Consider the following 19985-nt stretch of genomic DNA (forward strand, 5'->3'; position numbering starts at 1 on the left):
ATTTAAAATATAAAACATATTCTGGTTTGTTGACCATTTTTTTGTTTACCACATAATTCCATGTGTTCCTTCATAGTTTGGATGTCTTCAATATTAATCTACAATGTAGAAAAAAAATAAAAAATAAAGAAAAAACATTGAATGAGAAGGTGTGTCCAAACTTTTGACTGGTACTGTATATATATATGACTTCCCTTTGGACATATATCCAGAGAAACATACATTTATAGATTTTTTTTTTTTTTAAAAATAGCCTAAGTTTTAGGAATAAAATACATATTTTTTTACTTTCATTTTGAAATGGACCTTTATACTGAAAGGTTTCTCTTCTATGAAAATGATATCTTGGATGTTTGCAATCACGTGATTATGTGTGTAACAATTATCTGCACATGATGAGACCGTAATACGCTGCAAAAAGTAGGCCATCAAAATTAAGTTAGGGGTCAAGGCTCATTTTAAACCTGAAATCTGCTGTTAAATTTAAGACAAAAGACTTAAAACAGCATTTGTTAGGAGCGTCGTGTTACTTCTTGCAGTGTGCGAGCTCACAGGTACAACGTGTTCTACTTCTCTGTGCCGGATCTTGCGCTGCTCGCACAGGAAGCGCTGGAGGATCCACGTCGCCAAAAGAAGCTGCGTCAAGTCAGACAGCGGCGACAAGGCCATAACTGGAAATAAACGATTTTATCTTCAAAATAAAAGAGCTACGCTTACAACTGCATAAAACAACGTTTTGTACAAATATTTATTATTACAAATAATATAGTAGAAACATGATAAGCAAATGTTAACTCGTGTTCCCCACAAAACTACAGCTTTGATAGAGAACTGTAATTACTGCTGTCGAGTGAAATAGCTTATATTACAGTGTACAGATTGAGGAGAAACATGTCGCCTACATTTTATTCAGCATAGTCAAATGTGAACGTAAGAAAGCCATATATTCTGTAACTTGTTTAATTATACATATTTAAATGGTAAATGGTCTGTACTTGTATAGGTCTCAAAGCGCTTTTACATGGATTTTCCATTCACCCATACCTTCATACACTTATGAGACAGATCACCATGCAAGGTGCCGCCATCAGGAGTACATTCACACACCGACGGTACACCATCAACTTAAGGTTCAGTGTCTTGCTCAAGGACACTTAGGCATGTGGACAGGAGGAGCTGGGGATTGAACAACCAACCTTTTGATTAGTGCGCACCCCCACTCTGCCGTCTGAGCCACAGCCTCCCTGTTCCCTATTTATTAATTTTGTATTTGTTATATCCTGTATTTAACAGTCTGACCTCAATTTATCAGCTAACACGTCTAACATTGTGCTTGGATTGTGTGAAAAATAGCCTGAGACGAGGTGGAGTTCTTCTAATATTTGTTCTTTGTAAAAAAAAAAAAAAAAAAATTAAATACATTGCAAACAGCTGGTTTTGATTTTATTGATTCGATTTTGACTTTTATATCAAAGTTCTAGGTTTATTTCTATGAAGTTTTGCGGACTGTAAAAAGTTCGAAGAGTTTTTAGATTTAATTTGAAAACTCTACCGGAAGTTATTTTGTAATTATTCTCGCTCGCTTAGTTACAAAACTTTCCACACGGATCCACACAGGAGCCCAACGAGGAAAACGAGGAAAGCAAGGTGGCAGGTTTGTGTTTCGGACAGCACCGCAAAGACTCACTGACGCAGAGACATGGTAGGTGGAACAAACACATAAATAAATACCGCATCATAACTTAATACTGGACCGTAATCACAACTTTGTTTGTTGTTTGTTTACTCCTTTTCAGTTCTGTCAGTGATATTCTGCACAGATCACCTTCCAACCTGAAACTCTTACAGTTGGAAACTCAATGCAAAACGTAGAATACTAGTAGCGCATGCAGCAACCACATGCCACAACCATAAACTGTTTTTAAAGAGCACGACACAATCTGAAAACTCTGTTGCAACAGGCTCCAAAAAAGCCGACAGTGTTTGGTTTTGCTGGTGGGATATTCAGAACAGAGATATTAAAAGTGTAGAGATATATATAAAAAAAAAAGAGGCTATACTCAGTGACATGAAAAGACTTGAAAGGATCCACTCATTGTGGAGCAAGCATGCATATTTAATGTGGTATGGGAAGTGTCAACAGACACACCCCCTCCCCAACTACACCCCAAACCTGAAATACATTGGCTGGAGAAGACAATGTAGGGGCCAAAAGCAGCAGCTGATCTGATTAGGTGATTAATGCTGAATCTTATGTTGAATCTCTTTCACTTTTGTTGTAGCCTCTGCGGTTAGACATCAAGCGGAAGCTGACTTCTCGGTCGGACCGGGTGAAGAGCGTGGACCTGCACCCCACCGAGCCGTGGCTGGTGGTCAGCCTCTACAGCGGCACTGTGGTGGTCTGGAACCATGAGACACAGGTCGCCGTCCTCCACTTCAATACACGTGCATCCAATCACTTGTTCAGATATTCAGTCCTGATTTCAATCACCTAATCTTCCTTCAGCAATGCGTTTGAGTATTTGATGGAAATACAGCCTGACTGTCGTTTTGGTTTGAATTCTTGGTGTAGACGATTGTGAAAACCTTTGAGCTGTGTGACCTGCCTGTCAGAGTGGCCAAGTTCGTAGCCAGGAAACACTGGGTCATCGCTGGAGCGGTAAGTATCTTTCATATGCATGTTTGAGTTATTTACTCAACCTAAATAATGATATTTTTAGTCTGCTAACTGTTAGAGCCCATCCTCTTTTTGAAACCTTTTAAAACTCTTTTCATTTCAGTACTGAATGTGTGTCCTTCAGTTTTGAACGGCATATTCAGCTAGTTTTCTCACGAACAATCCACTCGTTACAGTTTTAAGGTAAAACTGGAGTTCTGTGTGTCTAATGCTGCATTTGATTGGTAATCCAGAGCTTTTCCACCCATGTGAAGTTAACCCTTTGGGTTTCTCACAACATTGCATTAAGGGTGCAACATGTAAGGTTCTTACTTTAAAACATAAAACAATTAACTAGAATCATCAAGTAACAGTTTTAAACTTTTCTGTCAAAGACATCTATGTACAGGTGTCTACTGAGATTAACATGCTAACCATTGACTGTAGATAAAAGTGGACGAAGCTTCTGGGTCTATAAAATGAGGCCGATGCAGAAGTGCTTCCAGCTGTGATACCGCAGAGTGTCACTAGAGGTCGGCTCCAAAAAGCCTCCGGCTCCACAGAATCCCATTGAACTAGTCTCATAAAATTCTCCGTCAATACATTTTCTCCACAAGCTATTTCTATTCTGCTATCTGAAGTCGCTCCTTCTTATTAGTTTTCTGGCGGTCCATCTGAAAATAATCCCGTCATTGACTAGGAAATAAGTTTCAAAAAGTCGTGTTTTTTTTGTTGTTGTTGTTTTTTGAGGGGGGGGTGGTCTGTTTGATTGACAGGTGACAAGTGCCGACAGTGAGTTACCGTAGCGTTCGGTCTGCCCTCAATCCAACACGAGCAGAAGAAGAAGCAGCATATTTGAACCTCTTGTTAGAATGAATGGAACAGTAAACACAACGATGGCTCATACCATCCATCTATCAATTATCTAGTTTTCTTTCTGTTAGGGTCTTACCAAAAACATAGGTGAGTAAGCTAAAACGTAAACTCTAGGCTGAAGGGATCTCTATTTTTTTTTTAGTCGAACCAAAATTGGGTCCATGCAATCTAACTTCACAAAAAAATCTGTTCCAAAAAAAAAAAAAAGCCAACTTCGAATTAACAGTAGAGCGAGAATACGCAAAATGTAATCACACCGGTGAAAATCTGAGAGCCGGACTGAGGCAAGACTGGACACCACCTTGATTCACTATCGCCTCTCAATGTACAAAGTGGTATTACAAGACGGGACTTCATTCATACGTACTGCGCCTTTAAGTGTGTCTTTTGATGCAGCGACCATTGGCAGAAAAATCTGTGCTTTTGTGTTCTGTTTAGAGCGAAATGCACGTTTTAATCTGCATGTGTTTCCACAGGACGACATGCAGATCCGTGTCTTCAACTACAACACTCTGGAGAGAGTTCACATATTCGAGGCTCACTCCGACTACATCCGCTGTATCGCTGTCCACCCGACACAGCCCTACATCCTCACCAGCAGCGGTAGGAAACAAACACACAACACACACACACACACACACACACACACACACACACACACACACACACACACAAGATGTTTGCACATACGTGAGGGGGTTTAAAACGGTCACCTTTCCATCCTGTGACCAGAAAGGTTCTTCACAATGAGCACATAACTCATACTTTGTGTTTGTCCGTTTTTAGATGACATGTTGATCAAGCTGTGGGACTGGGACAGAAAGTGGGCGTGCAGTCAGGTGTTTGAGGGACACACTCACTACGTCATGCAGATTGTCATCAACCCCAAAGACAACAACCAGTTTGCCAGCGCCTCTCTGGACAGAACGATAAAGGTACACACACACACACAGAATGAATGAATGTAAAAGGGACGAACAGGAGGGACTGACAGGGATATTTTCTTCACAGCACGAAGCAACAGGCATTGTGGGAAATGTAGTTTCCATTTTCAGCAACGCTATCACTAACGACACCGTTTCAGTGAGATAAAGGCTGTAATTCGCTCACATTACTAACGTGCTGAATGATAAACTACTCGATGTAGGTGTGGCAGCTGGGCTCCAAGACTCCCAACTTCACTTTGGAGGGCCACGAGAAGGGAGTGAACTGCATTGATTACTACAGCGGAGGAGACAAGCCCTACCTCATATCAGGGGCTGACGATCGCCTCGTCAAGATCTGGGATTATCAGGTGATCACACACACAATCCTGTCGCATTGTAACAATTTACCGCGGTATTGTGCATCACGTCAGTGATAGTTATTTCACACACAACATCGTCTCGCTCACCGGATGTACACTGTTGGTATAAGCCTGTTATTGGCTGACTATTTCAGTCCAGGTTCTCCTCGTCTTCCACTATCTGCGAAAATCCCCGTCGCTGCAACACAAAACAACAACACCAATCTCGGAGCTAGCAAACCTACACACTGACACTGGCATGTTTTGATTAAGATTGGGATTATGCAATGAGGCAAGCCTGCTCGGTTCTTTTACAGAGACTAAGCCGTTTTAATGCGAGGGCTCGCCTCCCCACGTGCAAAATGCTGCTGTAAAATAAATCCCCCCTCGACACTGTGACATTATGCGAAACACACATGTTCTGGTGATACACGTAGAAAAAAAGATCATGTGTTACAATATTATGAGCGCTTCTGTATAGTTCATGAATTATAATTAAATGCTACAAGCCTAAAGAAAAGACACGACACACGACAGTGTTAAGAAGGTACAGCGCGGTTCCACGCTTCCCACAGCACATTGAACAAATCCGCTTTTCTTCTTCCAAACTGACAAAATTACATAAATTATCTTCAGAATAACTCTCAGCCCAATATTCTTATTGTATCACCCTAAATGTAAATGTTTAGTCCATATATCATCAGCGCACTCTTTTTTTACCCACACAATCTGTGTCGATTTTCTGAACAGACCAATGTTGAAGCAAAAAAAAAAAAAAAGCATTTCTATAAGGTTATCAAGTGTCCATTTAAAAAAAAATGTCTAGATTTCATAATTTTGTTTTCAACAAACTGGATATCTGCCTTTTTGAATGTTATAATGTAATGAAGCCTGCATTTATTACCTTAAATAAAACTTAATATGCATGGACTCCAGTGTAGCAGGCATCATGTGCATTTCGTTCGTTACGTGGATACTCGGTGTTGGTAACACACACACAGAGGTGGGTGTGTTCAGATATTAAAAGGCTGGTGCCGTGCTGTCAGCGACGCGGGTTCAGTGTGTTGAGTGTGCTGTGTGTTTATCTGCCAGAACAAAACTTGTGTTCAGACCCTGGAGGGTCACGCTCAGAATGTGACCTGCGTCAGCTTCCACCCCGAGCTGCCAATCATCCTCACGGGCTCGGAGGACGGTGGGTAAAACAACTACACACACACACACACACACACACACACGCATACAGAGACACACACAGAGCAATTCTGCTCCCCAAAATCAGTACAGCATCTCGGTTCACTTTGACCTCTGTTGTTTCCTAGGCACCGTTCGAGTGTGGCACTCCAACACCTACCGACTAGAAAACACTCTCAACTACGGCATGGAGCGGGTGTGGTGTATATGCGGCCAGCCCGGCTCCAACAGTGTAGCTATGGGCTATGATGAAGGTAGCATCATCATCAAGGTCTGTCCATTTCCAGAGACTTGTCGATATTTCCAGGGTTTTACCTTTTTATATTCAATTGTGGGTATTGAGTACTGTACTGAGGCCTAGAATGAGTTTTAATTCTCAAATTAAAGAATTTAAAAAGTTATGGCTTCAGTGTCCTCACAGACTTTATGTGACTATAAACAGCCATTTTTCTTGAGTGTGGTGTCCAGACAAACACATTTCCTAGTTATATTTTTCAGGGTAATTTGAGTGAATAGTGACTTCGATTTTTTTTTTTTGTATGCATTTCATGCTTTTAATGCATCTTTTCTTGCATTTTAAGAGTAGATTTCCCCAATACCAGTCTTCAGGCAACTTTAACTCCTGAACTGGGCCAAATGAACTGACTCTAAGGGGCCCTGTAAGACTGCAGCTGGGAACCACTGACTTAAATAAATAACATAAAATAAAAACATAGAATAAAATCTCTTGTTAACAGGAAATTTACCGTTTTGATCCCGTTCTTAACTGTAAATAAAACCACATTGTTAAAACCCACAAATCCCCAAAGAAAATGGAGGACATGACCTCAGCACAGCAGCTATGGGCGCTTGAATTATACTCTCACAGGCGGAGTCACATTATGTAGCAGCTTGCATTTTGTCAACTAAATTAAATCTTGTTGAGCTGTTATGGTAAAAAAGATGCCCCTCCAATCACTGCATTTTTCCACATACCTCTTTCTCCTTGTTTTCTCGTGTCCCGTACCTCCTCCTGCTCCGTCCTCTCCCTCTCTGCCTCAGCTGGGTCGGGAGGAACCCGCCATGTCCATGGACTCCAGTGGGAAGGTCATGTGGGCTCGTCACTCCGAAGTGCAGCAGGCCAACCTGAAGGCGATGGGGGAGACCGAGATAAGAGACGGAGAAAGGCTCCCGCTGGGTGTGAAGGACATGGGCAGCTGTGAGATTTACCCGCAGACCATCCAGCACAGCCCCAATGGGAGGTGAGACACGGGGCTGTTGGGATGGAGGAAACCCTGAGAAGAAGTTATTGGTAAACTAATCGGGACAGGTTTTTTTTTTTCTGAGAAGTGCACAGTTTTTGTTCTGATTGTAGCTTCCTAATGTGAATATTTCCTGGTTCCTTTGGGGTTAGTGGTCCTCTGTGGCCCGTTGGTTTGGACTAAACCAAACATGTTAAGACAGCACCTCGGGCTTTGGGAACACTGGTCCACAGTTTCACACCATTTTCTGACATTTTAAAGGCCAAACAGCAAAGTGATTAATCAAGAAAATAATCAACAGACTAATGAATCATGAAAACAATTATTATCTCAGCCCTCAACCAGTGTAATGACATGAGTGCAGGTAAAACAGCTGCATGCAGGTTCGCTAATTATTTAGGCTGAGAAATGTGTGAGTATTATTTTTGTTTGATTCTCAAAGTATAATTTTACATTCATATGTATGTAATTTGTGTCTTTGGGTCCTGGCAGGTTTGTGGTGGTGTGTGGAGACGGGGAATATATCATCTACACTGCCGTGGCCCTGAGGAACAAGAGCTTTGGCTCAGCTCAGGAGTTTGTTTGGGCACAAGACTCCTCACAGTAAGCCTTTTAAGAACAGTTCAAACTACTCCTTTAACTTGTTATAACTGTATAAATATGGAGTGATAATAACTATTTAACCGTCTAAAGTGGTTTGGGAAATTAAGTGTGTACGTTATATTTGCAGGTATGCTGTCAGAGAAGGCAACAGCATGGTGAAAATATTTAAGAACTTTAAACAGAAGAAGGCCTTTAAACCTGATTTTGGGGCTGAAAGTGAGTTTCATTTGCCATTTATTCATTTGACATGACAGCTTTTTTTGTGGGTTTACTTCGCATACGCACATTTGTGGGTAAATGTTACCATGCTGCCCTACAGGCATCTTTGGTGGCTTCCTGCTGGGAGTGAGGTCAAACAGCGGCCTGGCTTTCTACGACTGGGAGAACACCGAACTGATCCGCCGCATTGAGATCCAGCCTAAACATGTCCGTTGTAAATTAATGAGGATTAGATTTACTTGACTCGGTATATCTTTTGCCTTCTAATGGTTCTTTGTTTTTAGATCTTCTGGGCTGACTCCGGGGAGCTGGTGTGTATCGCTACAGATGAGTCTTTGTTTGTGCTGCGCCACCTACCAGAGCGAGTGGCAGCAGCCCAGGAATCAAAGCAAGACATGACGGATGATGGCATAGAAGACGCCTTCGAGGTCAGAGACACACATATGTGTATTATTTATTTTTTTTACTGTGCAACTATCCAGTAACCCTGAAAGTTTGACTTTTCTAGAAGGTACTGATTGTCTAAAGAGGGTTTTTGTCTGCTTTTCGAGTACTTCATGTCAGCTGTCACTGATCTGTATTCATGTCTATCCTCCTGTTACCTCCTGCTGACCAGGTGCTGGGGGAGGTCCAGGAGGTGGTAAAGACAGGGGTTTGGGTGGGAGACTGCTTCATCTACACCAGCTCTGTTAACAGACTCAACTACTATGTTGGGGGAGAGATCATCACTATTGCTCACATGGACAGGTATGATACGGGTAAATTCATAAATGTCTCTGGCATGCTGAGAAATTCTGCTATATAGTATAGTATAGTATAGTATATATAGTACCCCATCACTTGCAACCAATAAATCAATAACAGCAATAAAAAAATGCCTGTCTGTGGTGTAGGACCATGTATCTGCTGGGCTACATCCCAAAGGACGACCGTCTCTACCTGGGAGACAAGGAGCTGAATGTCATCAGCTACTCCCTGCTGCTGTCTGTGCTGGAGTACCAGACAGCTGTCATGAGGAGGGATTTCAGCACAGCTGACAAGGTGCTACCCACAATCCCCAAGGAGCAGAAGACCAGGGTCGCCCACTTCTTGGAGAAGCAGGTACTGTGTGCCCTCCCAGCTTTTGCCCTCGGAAGTCTGGGTTTGTGCTTTTCTTTCTGCTTGAACTGGCTACAAATTCAAGATTTGGATGAAATGCATAATTTGCAGAACATCAGGCAGCCAGATGGAGTAAAACCTCTGTGGAGAATTTTTCGTATTTGTTTTAAAATGCATTAATCGTGGGAAGGATTTTGCTTCTCACGGAATCTCTCTGACCGCCTCACTTCATCTAGTTTCACGGATCCTTTACTGTTCACCACTACAACGGGTGACGGGACACGCATCAGAATAAACAGAATAAACCTGTGTCTGTTAATTGTGTGTCTTCTTGTGTTGCGCAGGGCTTCAGACAGCAGGCCATGGCTGTGTCCACTGACCCAGAGCACAAGTTTGAACTTGCTCTGCACCTGGGAGAGCTCGACACAGCGTACCAACTGGCCCTGGAGGCAGAGGTCAGAGCAGACGCAGCTTCTTAAGCTACTTTGGTAGCTCTGCGGGGCTGCCTTGAGCTAAATGCTAACATCTGCATGCTTTCAAAGACAATGCTGATATGCTGATTTTAAGCATGAATAATGTTTAGCATGCTCACCGTCTTAGTTTAGTGTGGTAGCATTTGCTAATTAACACTAAGCACAAGAAAACTGAGACTAATGTGAATATTAGTTTTGTGGGTATTTAGTCATAAACTATATTATAAACTAATTTTGACCTGATTATGATTCATGCATCAAAAAAGTATATTCATGTAAACCTTCAGGCGGTAAATATACAACTTTGGTTTACTGTTGTGGCACTTTAAGGAGAGTCTTATGATTTTAAATGCATTACTGGACAATTTTTAGGAAGTTTTCACATTATAATAAAGTAATTTGTCAAATGTTTTTAATGATTGTCTTTAATCAGCAGATGTGTAATATGCAGGATAATGTCTATAGAAGCAGTTATTTATCTTACATAAGTCTGCCGGGGTGAGTCCCAACCCTGCTATCTCATATTCAGTAACTGCTTCACAGTGTGAGGTTCAAGCTTTCTGTCCTGTGCTAATTCTTTCTCCTGTCTCTTTGGCACCTGGGCATGGGGGGGTGGGGCGCTTCAGTCGGAGCACAAATGGAAGCAGTTGGCAGAGCTGGCGACGACAAAGTGCCAGTTTAGCTTGGCTCAGGAGTGTCTGCACCAAGCTCAGGATTACGGGGGATTACTGCTGCTGGCCACCACCTCGGGCAACGCCGACATGGTGGGCAAGCTGGCCGAGGCGGCCGAGAGGGATGAGAAGACCAACGTGGCCTTCCTCACCTACTTCATGCAGGGGAGGTCAGTGTGGGAAGGGAACGGGAAGGAGAGCCCGTATAAATGTTGAGATATTGTTTATGTATTTTTGTCTCTAACATTTTTTTGTGTGCTTTTGCCCAGATTGGACAAATGTCTTGACCTTCTCATCAAAACAGATCGATTGCCAGAGGCTGCCTTCCTGGCAAGAACATACATGCCCAGCCATGTTTCAAGGTAAAGTTGTTCCAAATGAGTGCGTATGGCTGAGTTTTATGCTCCAGTTTATTGGCTAAGTCTGTGCACACATCAGTCTTCTACCCAAATGTGCCCTGCAGAACCTCTGCGTATACCGCTCTCTGTCATTTATTTTTAATTATCAGAGGTCCAAATCAAAATAAGAAAAAAAAACATTTTTTTTAATAACCGTGAATATCTACGTTTACATAATGCAACACTGGTGAGCTGCATATGCCTCTTCTTCCTCCAGGGTGGTGCAGCTTTGGAAGGAGAGTCTATCCAAAGTCAACCAGAAGGCAGCAGATGCTCTGGCTGACCCCGTCCAGTACAGCAACCTTTTCCCTGGCCTCCAGGAAGCCCTGCTGGCTGAGCAGTACCTGAAGGAGACTCATGTCAGGGTCAGACCTGCTGCAGAATACCCACTCATCACGGTCAGTGAAACTCTTATAGTAAAACTTCAAGAGACTACGAAGGGATTTCACAGTAAATAATACACAGAAAGAGGTTCATTGCTACATAAGTTGTTAAATTGTCCTGATTTAAAGCTGTTCATACTTTGACCATCAATTCAGTTTTAAAATACGTGTTTGAAGTCACGTTTGGCCTGTTTCTCTGTTCCGCAGCCAAATGAGGATCGAAATGTTCTGGAGGAATGTGCAGGTTTTACGGCCAAAGGAGAGATCAGCGAGTCAGAGGTGAGAATCTGCACCTCTAAGTAGCACCTTTCAGACGGAGCATTCATGCATGCCGGTCCCACAGCTGAGGCACTTTTTACACTAAAAGTCAGGACGGCAAATCATCTCTCAAGACTGATTTGAATAATGTAAAGTTCAATATTGCATAGAGAGAGATTGCGTGCATGTATTGTCCTACTTTTTTTTTTTTTTAAATGAAACGTATTATTCCCTCACACCGAGGGGAAAAGATAAATAATAAACTGAATAAATTCAAATAAACCCTTATATGACCATATTAGCAATCTCACCGGCCATCCCCAATTTAACATCTTTCTTATATGCACTGGCAGACATTAGGCAGCAGTATTCTCTCATGCATGATGAACTAGATGAGACAATTTAGTCTACTCACTCTGATAAGCGGGGGTGATGTCCTTTGTGCTCAGAATAATAATTAAGGCTTCAACTGCAGAATAACATTCAAATCCATCACTGATTCAGCTGTTAGAAGAAGAGAAAAAACTCTACTTCCAGTAAAATTATTTTTCAACTCACCACTGTTCACAGTACTATCGATTATAACTTTTAACAGACACATAATTCAAGCTATTTTACATATTTCGATGTTTGAAAAGGTCTCAGATACTGGAAGGTTTTTTTCTGAGTGCGATAGTAGTTGCAACGCAGGTGTGCAGAACAAAAATGTCATTCTATGTTTGCTTTGTACAGAAAGCGGTGGAGATGATCAGTAACAGCCCCGTTGTACCAGAAGTGACAGAAACTGCACGATCAGAGGCAGCGGTGGTGGAGGAGCCCCCTGATCCCATTTCAACACCAGAAGAAACTTCTTTCCCGACAGCAGCGGCCGCTCTCCCCGTCACCGTAACAGAAGAACATGTCGAGCTTCAACAAGCACAACCTGTGTCTTGCGGGGTGGATAAATCAGAGGTTTTAGCCCACGTGGAGGAAAGTATTCTGCAGGAGACGACCATGGAGGTTCCCGCCAAAGAGCCGGAGATGGTAGAGTCCAGTCCCGTGGGAGATGTCAGAGAGGCCACTGATATGGACGTTCAAGAAACATCTGAAGGAACTGAAGCTCTGCCTGCTGCTCATGTCTCTGAAACCGTCGTGGTGACAGAAGAAGCACCCGGTGAGGCAGCAGAGGATGTCCTGGTTAGCACCGATCTGACAGGTGATACAGTAATTGCATCAGAATCTGTAGCAAATGAGGAAATGGACAATTACAAAGAACTGGAAACAGATTTCATCTCCTCTGAATTTCCAGCAGTGATGGACGCAGCAGAAGAGACTCCTGTCAGTGAAGAGCTTGTTTCAGACACAGTACCATCACATGTCGCAGTAGAGGAGCTCATCTCTTTTCAAAGCACTGATAGTCCAGTGCTGGATGCGCCTGTCCCTGTACAAAGTTTTCAGGTGTCTGAGTTTGATCCACTGCTGGACTCTCTTGAAGATACGCTATTGAAGCCAGTCCCGGCGCAAGAACCAGAACAAGAAGAACAAACCTCGGCACTTCCAGTAAAGCCTGAGGAGAAGTCGGAGCCTGTGGTTCTTCCCCAGGCTGAGCCGGAGCTTTTATCCCAAGCAGGAGCTCCTGCAGCGAGGAGCGTAGCAGAGGAGGCGCAGGAGGCAGGTCCCAAGGGATCTGAGGAACCAGCAGAGGACCTCGAGGCAGAGATGGACGACGAGGTAAACGGCAGTTTTTGAAAGCCTGAGGCAAAACTTATTTAATATCGCCATGACGACTAAATCTATAAAACTGTATTTGTTGCCCTTTAATGTAAACTCCTAACCCGAGACCTCTGTACTTCCACTCACAAATATTCTCCACCTGTAGGGCCTGGATGATCTGGATCTGGACAATTTTGACCTGGATGACATGGACACCTCAGACATCAACCTAGATGAGGATTTCCTGGGTGAATAAAAGGAAAGTCTTTCCCAAGTGTTTTTTTTTTGTTGTTTTTGTTTTTTTCTGTGACCAAATAACACAAAAGGACCATTATCTAAAACAAAGACGTTGACACGCTAAAATGCCTTTGAATCTTTATCAACACGCATCGTCTTTCCTGGTTGTGGGCGGAAATTGCCAGATTTTATATCAAGATGCTGTGATTTAAACTTCCTACAGGCATTCCCACATTAGAGCTACTGCAGGGATAAATTGTTTAAATTGCACTTTAAAGAAGGCCCAGCTGTGATGAACCAGGCCAGGCTGCATTTAAACACTATTTAAACCCATGTAGTATCCTTCCGTAGTGAAGCGTGGAGCGAAAGACTGACATGTTTTTAAAAGATATGGATTACTTCAGACTGTTGTTAGTGACTTCTTTATTTTGTATTTCATTGTATGTTTACTGTATGTGTCGTTTGTCATTCCTAAGTGCATTAACCTCTTTTCGCTGACAGAAATCGCCACTATTTTAGAATTGAAACCGACTCCCAGTACCACTGTTGATCAGGGTCTTATCAAAGCCATTGAATTAGAGCAGAATTGTATACTATATTATTCTATGCAGGACTAATGACAAGCCAAAGACTTATACAAACTCCCGTGTGGTTCTTTTCAGTGCTGTATTATCTGTTTGTTGCTGATGTGCTCATAGTTTGATGCATATTTTCCTTTCAAAGCCAGGGACCACACATAATGCTGTTCTTAGATTACACTGGTTAAAGATTTTGTCCAATGGGGAAAGAAATACCTGTTTTATGTGTAATTGTGATGAATCAAAACACGTGTTCAGTATTTCTAAACCACCCATAGATTTTGTTCTGCTCCAGTTTTATCACATAGATGTGGAAAAGCAGTACTGAGTTGTTGGCAGACTATTGCCAGACACTAAAGAGGGATGTTCCTGAAGCCAAATGTAGGAGAACGTCATCCAATTTTACACTCGAGAAGTACGTTTGTACATCTGTAAAGACAGCCTCATTTGTGAATAAGTAACACACTCTTTCACTTTAACACCATCCCTCATAGCAAAACTCTTAAAAACAGATTTGAATTCGCTGTAAAAAGTACAATAAAGGTGCATCTTTTCGGTATGTGGGACAAAAAAAGTTAAACTTCTGTTGCTCAGTGTTATAAAATAAAGTAAAACTGACTGTTTGTTGCCATTACAAGTGCCTTTAACAGTTGTCTTTTTTTATTAGTGTTTCTCTCCTTCCCCTTTTCAATACAAATATAATGCATGCTGTGAATCTGGACTTGAAAATACTTAAGGGATCTTATCTCAATAAAGTCTTCTGTGCGATTCAGGTTTCAAGTTCTATTTTTTTAAACATGACATTCACGTACAAAGATTGTTTTTATTTTGTTATGTACATCATATAAGTTGACACAAAGTTTGACTCACATTTAGACAACTTGTCTCCATGAGAAATGACAGATTTCTCATGTTGAAACAGCTTAGAAGACGTTTCAAAGTTAACTCTCTGATTTGATGGCTGTGATGTGTAAGCTTTTCAGTAGAGAAACACAACTTACTCTTGGACCAACGCGGGGAAAGAATATTGAACATATGGGAGATAATGTCCAGTGTGTATCTCTGGTTCTGGGTACCTTTTCCTCACTGTGGATGGATTTCTATATTTCTATTTAGGGGGGGTTCAGTCAGGAAGCAGAGCCCTCAGCAGCTGTCTGTTCGTACGCCTGCAGAGCCAGATCGATGTAGCCGGACCTCTGGGACTCCCTCTGGGCATAGATCTGCAGGGATGAGAGGTCGGAGGTCAGCAAAATGGAAGAGGAGAAAATATCGCCAAAAGTACAATCACAGCGATGATAGCATTGATAGCATTAGTAGCAGACTTAGTAAACTCAGCTCTGTAATAACCCGTGACTAAATGAGAGGCCTTGACTGTAGCAGACAGACACACGGCCGTGTCTCCTGCCGCTAACCTTTCACATTAAATGGTTGTCATTCTCAATGTCCCTCCCCCGCCTGCTTTAAGGGCGAGCTGCTGTGAGCACTAATAAGACCTGATGGATCCTGGACATGCCCCTGCGGTTCCCACGGCAAACCTCCCCCCGCGGGAAACCTTAGATGAGTCGGCCTTGACTTGACCTCTCGAGAGCTACACTGACTCCTGATTTACCCTGAATATCCTGGGAATGCAATTTATATGATCAAATAGACAATATACACATTACAGAACGAACAGAGGGGTCAACTGGAGCTACGAATCCGCAGATATTCTCGGTGGTGGTTGAAGCCGTTCTCACCTTCAGCAGGTCGGTGCCAGCGGCTTGTTGGCTGGCAGCTTCCTGGGCCGACTCACTGTGAGGGTGCAGCATGTGGAACAGAGACACGAGGCTCACGGCATGCTGGAGTCTGGAAACACACACGGAGCGTTTAGAGGTCTTTGCCAGCAGCTGCAGTGACTGATGGAGCTCCACTTAAACACTCACAGCTCTCTCTTCAGCATGTCCACGATGAGCCCGTCCACCCTGCGAGCGCTCGCCAGGTACCAGGCCATCCCTCCAAAGTGTCTGGTGGAGCGCAGCAGCTCGTGTTTGCCGTGTTTGTCCAAGTCTTCATACGTGGCTGCGTGTACCTAAATACAAAGAACACAGGATGGTATTGATTTTGCTAGTTTGTGACTCCTCGGCCTCGAAGAAGCTCGATATATTTGACAGATTTCATGGGAGTTTGTGTGATCAGGTCAAAATAACAAGAGGCTCAGCTCCGTTTACCCTGATGTACTCTGAAGAGTCGGGTTCAAATTGGACCAGACACAGGTCCAACACGTCCTCGTGACGGTCCTGGGAAAACACCATCTAAAACAGAGAAAGAGGAAAATGTTCAACTTAAAACCTCTTGACACTCACTGCACACAAACACGGGTGTATTTGGCACCATTAAAACTATTCTCAGGACCGTATGGGTGTTCACAGACCAAAACCCGACAACGCACCCTGGCTCCGATTTCAGTTGAAACAGCTTCTACTTTTATCATTAACCCTCTGAAGGTTTGAAAAGCATGTTTTTTTGTTTGTTTTGTTTTTTAAATCGATACAATTACACCGTTGATCACAGCCGGAAACAGTAAATAATAATGACTTTCTTCAGATCTGTGGGTGGCTGGTTTTGTTGGTGACGCTGAGCCAAGTTTAGAGAGAGTGATTAGGCAGAGTTGAGTGCACACCCAGAAAATATTTGCTTGCTCAGATTAATGTTTACTCCTCAAAAAACAATTATGTGCTTGTGAAAGCCCGACTGCGCGCTAAGGATTGTGGCACAAAAATAACACCACTGTCAGAAACATGGACCAGCTCTTATTCTAGTTGTGACAAACTTGAACAGGCTGAATACATCTGAATGGAGAACTAGACACCAGAATACTGTGGCATGTTAAAACTGTATTATAATAATATAAATTATAATAAAAATGACCTACATGTCAACGTGGTGACATAAAAGCAAAACAATAACAGATGCAATTAAGCCCACTGATGGTTTCTCTGTTTCATTTTAGTGTTCTAATAAGAACCTCAGAATCTTGTTAAACGGTGCGTTCATGAGCAAATGGAAAGTGGGAAAGTTCGGACCTCTGAGGGGGAAAATACACCGTTCAAACTGGGAATATCTCGCTGAGAAAGCAGAAGGTTTAGAGAGCGTAGAAAAGTAGTTTTGACATCACTTGACATGGCAGCGTTTGTGGTGAGAGGAAGAGATGCTACAAAAACAAAGTGAAATAGCCAGATTTGGTAAACCTGCCCTACCTGCTTTTCTAGCTTTATTAAACTGCAGTAAATTAAAATTGTGTAGAGATGTAGAATACAAATAATAATGACCTCCGTTTCACTCCTGTGTTGGTTTGTATGGATGACGATGAGGTTGTGTCTGGCGGCTGCCATGTCGCCCGTTTGCGAACGGTCTCAGCTACGAAGGAGGACGTTCCCAAATCTGAATTCTTTCCCAATTCCCAGCTGCCTGAACGCACAATTAATTATAAAGGCAAAATATTTGCTGTAAAAAGCTTTCAAGAGCTCAATACTATATTCTAGTTAACAACCTTCAGTACTTGGCGTGTTCACCTTGGACGATTGAAACTCACAAACGTCATTATGCATACAAAACACTAAATGCCTCTTTACAGAAGACATTAAAAGAAGCATAGATGTCACTCAGAATTTCTGCTGGAAAAAATAAAGCAGAGGAAAAGAAGAGCAGAGAGCCGGGAGAGACGCACTGTTTATTCATCCTGTCAGGCTTTTTCTACCTTTAGGTTCTCCTCTTTGAAGATGAGAGGTGCTGTGAGCTTGCGTCCCTCCTTGGGGAAGTACACCTGAATAAGGCGGTCTCTCTCATCCCAGGTCGCCTTCCTAAGAGTCCCATTAGGCTCCCGCACAACTATGAACCTCTCCTGCAGGAAAAAACACGCAACATATCCAGTTTGTATCAGTAAAGGGTTGATTTGATTCATGCAAGAGTCCTGAGTCCCTCAACAACAACAACAAAAAACTAAGAATCAAGGATCCACTTCAGTTTGAATCTGAAGCTCAAATTGACACCTCCAAAGTTGAACTCACTATTTAAAATGCTGGAGCACAAGCAATAATGTACATCTTTATAATCCACCTAACCCCCAGTTCAAATAAAAGCCACGTGCGAGTACCCTGTGCGGGATGTTGTAGGTGATGTCTGTGAACACGTATTTGGCCGCGGCCATGCCGTCCAGGATCTTATCCTCACACAGCACATCGTTGATGGGCTTCCTCTCCGGCAGGACGGGGGGCATCTGCAGCAGCTTGTTCGCTTGCTCTGTGGCGAGGTCGAGCGCCTGGAAACACACGGAAACACACACACACACACACACACACACACACACACACACACACACACACACACACACACACACACGAAATTGGATGTAGAGGGTGTGACAGCAATGCCAGTATGTGTTTGAGGCGGGGCTATTAATAGCGCACCTGCTCCAGTTGTTCATCTGTCATGAGTTTATAGCCGGGCGGCTTCAGCTCCTGTTTGATGGGTCGGAACACTTTCTGCAGGTCCAGGCCCGTTATCCTGCTGAGGATGTCCTGCACAGGTGGGTCTGCGAACCGGGGCTTTGCATTGTCTGCGAGGGCTGTGGAGAAAGTTACACAAGCAAATGACTTCAACGAACCCTTTGTCGTCACCTGCATTTTAAACGTTGTGTGAAACGTGACCGGAACAGCGTTAACTTTAGACAAGACAAACTGTGTCACGATGATTTACATGTTTCACTGCAGCTTCCTCACTCGCTGACGAAACCTGCAAGCGAAAACTTGCACTAAATATATCTTGTAAGGTAAATATATTCGTAGAGCACCTCGGATTGCACCGTGCAACCCAAAGCGCTCCAGAGAAACACGTAGAGACATCACCAAATAGATGAACGTGCACGCGTTTGTAATGAGCGTTTGTTTTGTCCCCGCCACGAGCACAGAGGCGACAAGGTCAGCATCAGGACTGCGAGCGTGATTCAACTCCGACCATATTCATCGTAATAACTACGTACCTTTGTCTTGTGTTTCACTACAAAACGTCCTTCCGCTACACTTCACTAACATGTGTTTGCTCCGCTGCACATGTTTCACCCGAGAGCAACGAAATAAGCACCGTGCCGCACCGAGCGCCGCCATGTTTGTTGTTACCTCATCCACGCGACGTGACCTTTCACCTTTTCGCCCGAACAGCCAGGTGTTCATGGGATATGTAGTTCGTGTCCGTGTTCACGCGGAGCCCTGTTATGAGGCTGCATTCATTTGTTCCTCATTTTCACAGTATACGATTGGCATGTTCATTTTATCAACCAGGGACTGAAATAGGACAAGCAGACCTTATTTTTTTTTATTTTTTTATCTTCTCAGTGCTGTTCTGCATTTTTATCTGAGGCTTTTATTACTTTATAGGCAGAGTAAAGATATTTTTATTACAAAAGTAATCCCTACAGTTTTTTTTATGTTATAGTTCTAACAAGGACACGTAACACCAAAATAGAATAGACAGCAGCCAACCATAAAGTAACACTTACATACAAAAAAAAAATAATTAAATATGTTATCATTTAAAAGGACAAAATGTGTTTAAAAATAGGCTATTTGGGGGTAAATTTCTGTCGTCTATTTGGCATTCTTGCAACTAAATAATAGCCTTAGTGACAATTATACAAAACTTTATTCAAAATAAAATAAATAAAATGTTGTTTTGATCACCAGGTGGCACTATAATACCAGATATCCTGAAAACCTGCAATGCCTGTACAAGAATATCACCAGTAAAGCATATTACTCATGCCCTCAGTGACAACAGTGAAATACAGGCTGCTGCACATTCATACATATTGTATGTTTATAATAGAGAAGAGTCTAGCAACCTTTTTTTGTTGTTGTTGTTTATCTTCTTTGTAGCTCAACTCTGTGTAGCCTACACACATTCCTAACTTGCCATAACAGGTTGTTCCTGTATTGGTTGATAACTGTATAATCTGTCTGGATGATAAGTGACCTATTCTATTTACAAAGAAAAACATATACTGCATTTTCTTGTGTAAAGATCGGTCTCCTTCAGTTTATTTCAAACTTTGCCCTGTTTGTGGTGCAGTGTGTGACCAAAATAATGTTATCT

At 42.6% G+C, this 19985-nt stretch overlaps 2 protein-coding genes across 2 annotated transcripts; one reads left to right on the forward strand and one right to left on the reverse strand.

Annotated features, from left to right (window-relative positions):
• Nucleotides 1-1612: 1612 nt before the first annotated feature.
• LOC138197025 (coatomer subunit beta'-like) lies at nucleotides 1613-14627 on the forward strand. Its single transcript, XM_069147483.1, has 22 exons — nucleotides 1613-1702; nucleotides 2283-2420; nucleotides 2573-2659; nucleotides 4009-4135; nucleotides 4319-4467; nucleotides 4680-4826; nucleotides 5910-6009; nucleotides 6137-6279; nucleotides 7050-7249; nucleotides 7742-7852; nucleotides 7980-8068; nucleotides 8172-8278; nucleotides 8356-8499; nucleotides 8688-8818; nucleotides 8965-9172; nucleotides 9514-9624; nucleotides 10269-10483; nucleotides 10583-10675; nucleotides 10929-11109; nucleotides 11302-11373; nucleotides 12085-13062; nucleotides 13211-14627. Exons 1-22 carry the CDS (start codon nucleotides 1700-1702, stop codon nucleotides 13298-13300), a joined length of 3624 nt encoding a protein of 1207 aa, XP_069003584.1. The 5' UTR covers nucleotides 1613-1699; the 3' UTR covers nucleotides 13301-14627.
• mrps22 (mitochondrial ribosomal protein S22) lies at nucleotides 14477-19000 on the reverse strand. The gene is made up of 8 exons (XM_069147485.1): nucleotides 18877-19000; nucleotides 18305-18462; nucleotides 17992-18156; nucleotides 17596-17739; nucleotides 16067-16150; nucleotides 15782-15927; nucleotides 15596-15704; nucleotides 14477-15079 (listed from the first exon to the last, which is right to left on the reverse strand). Exons 1-8 carry the CDS (start codon nucleotides 18998-19000, stop codon nucleotides 14987-14989), a joined length of 1023 nt encoding a protein of 340 aa, XP_069003586.1. The 3' UTR covers nucleotides 14477-14986.
• Between the last annotated feature and the right edge of the window lie 985 nt (nucleotides 19001-19985).

The sequence above is a fragment of the Embiotoca jacksoni genome, unplaced genomic scaffold (assembly GCF_022577435.1).
Source record: "Embiotoca jacksoni isolate LCO1_2020_lvr unplaced genomic scaffold, fEmbJac1.0.p SCAF_14, whole genome shotgun sequence".
In the NCBI taxonomy this organism is placed as follows: Eukaryota; Metazoa; Chordata; class Actinopteri; family Embiotocidae; genus Embiotoca; species Embiotoca jacksoni.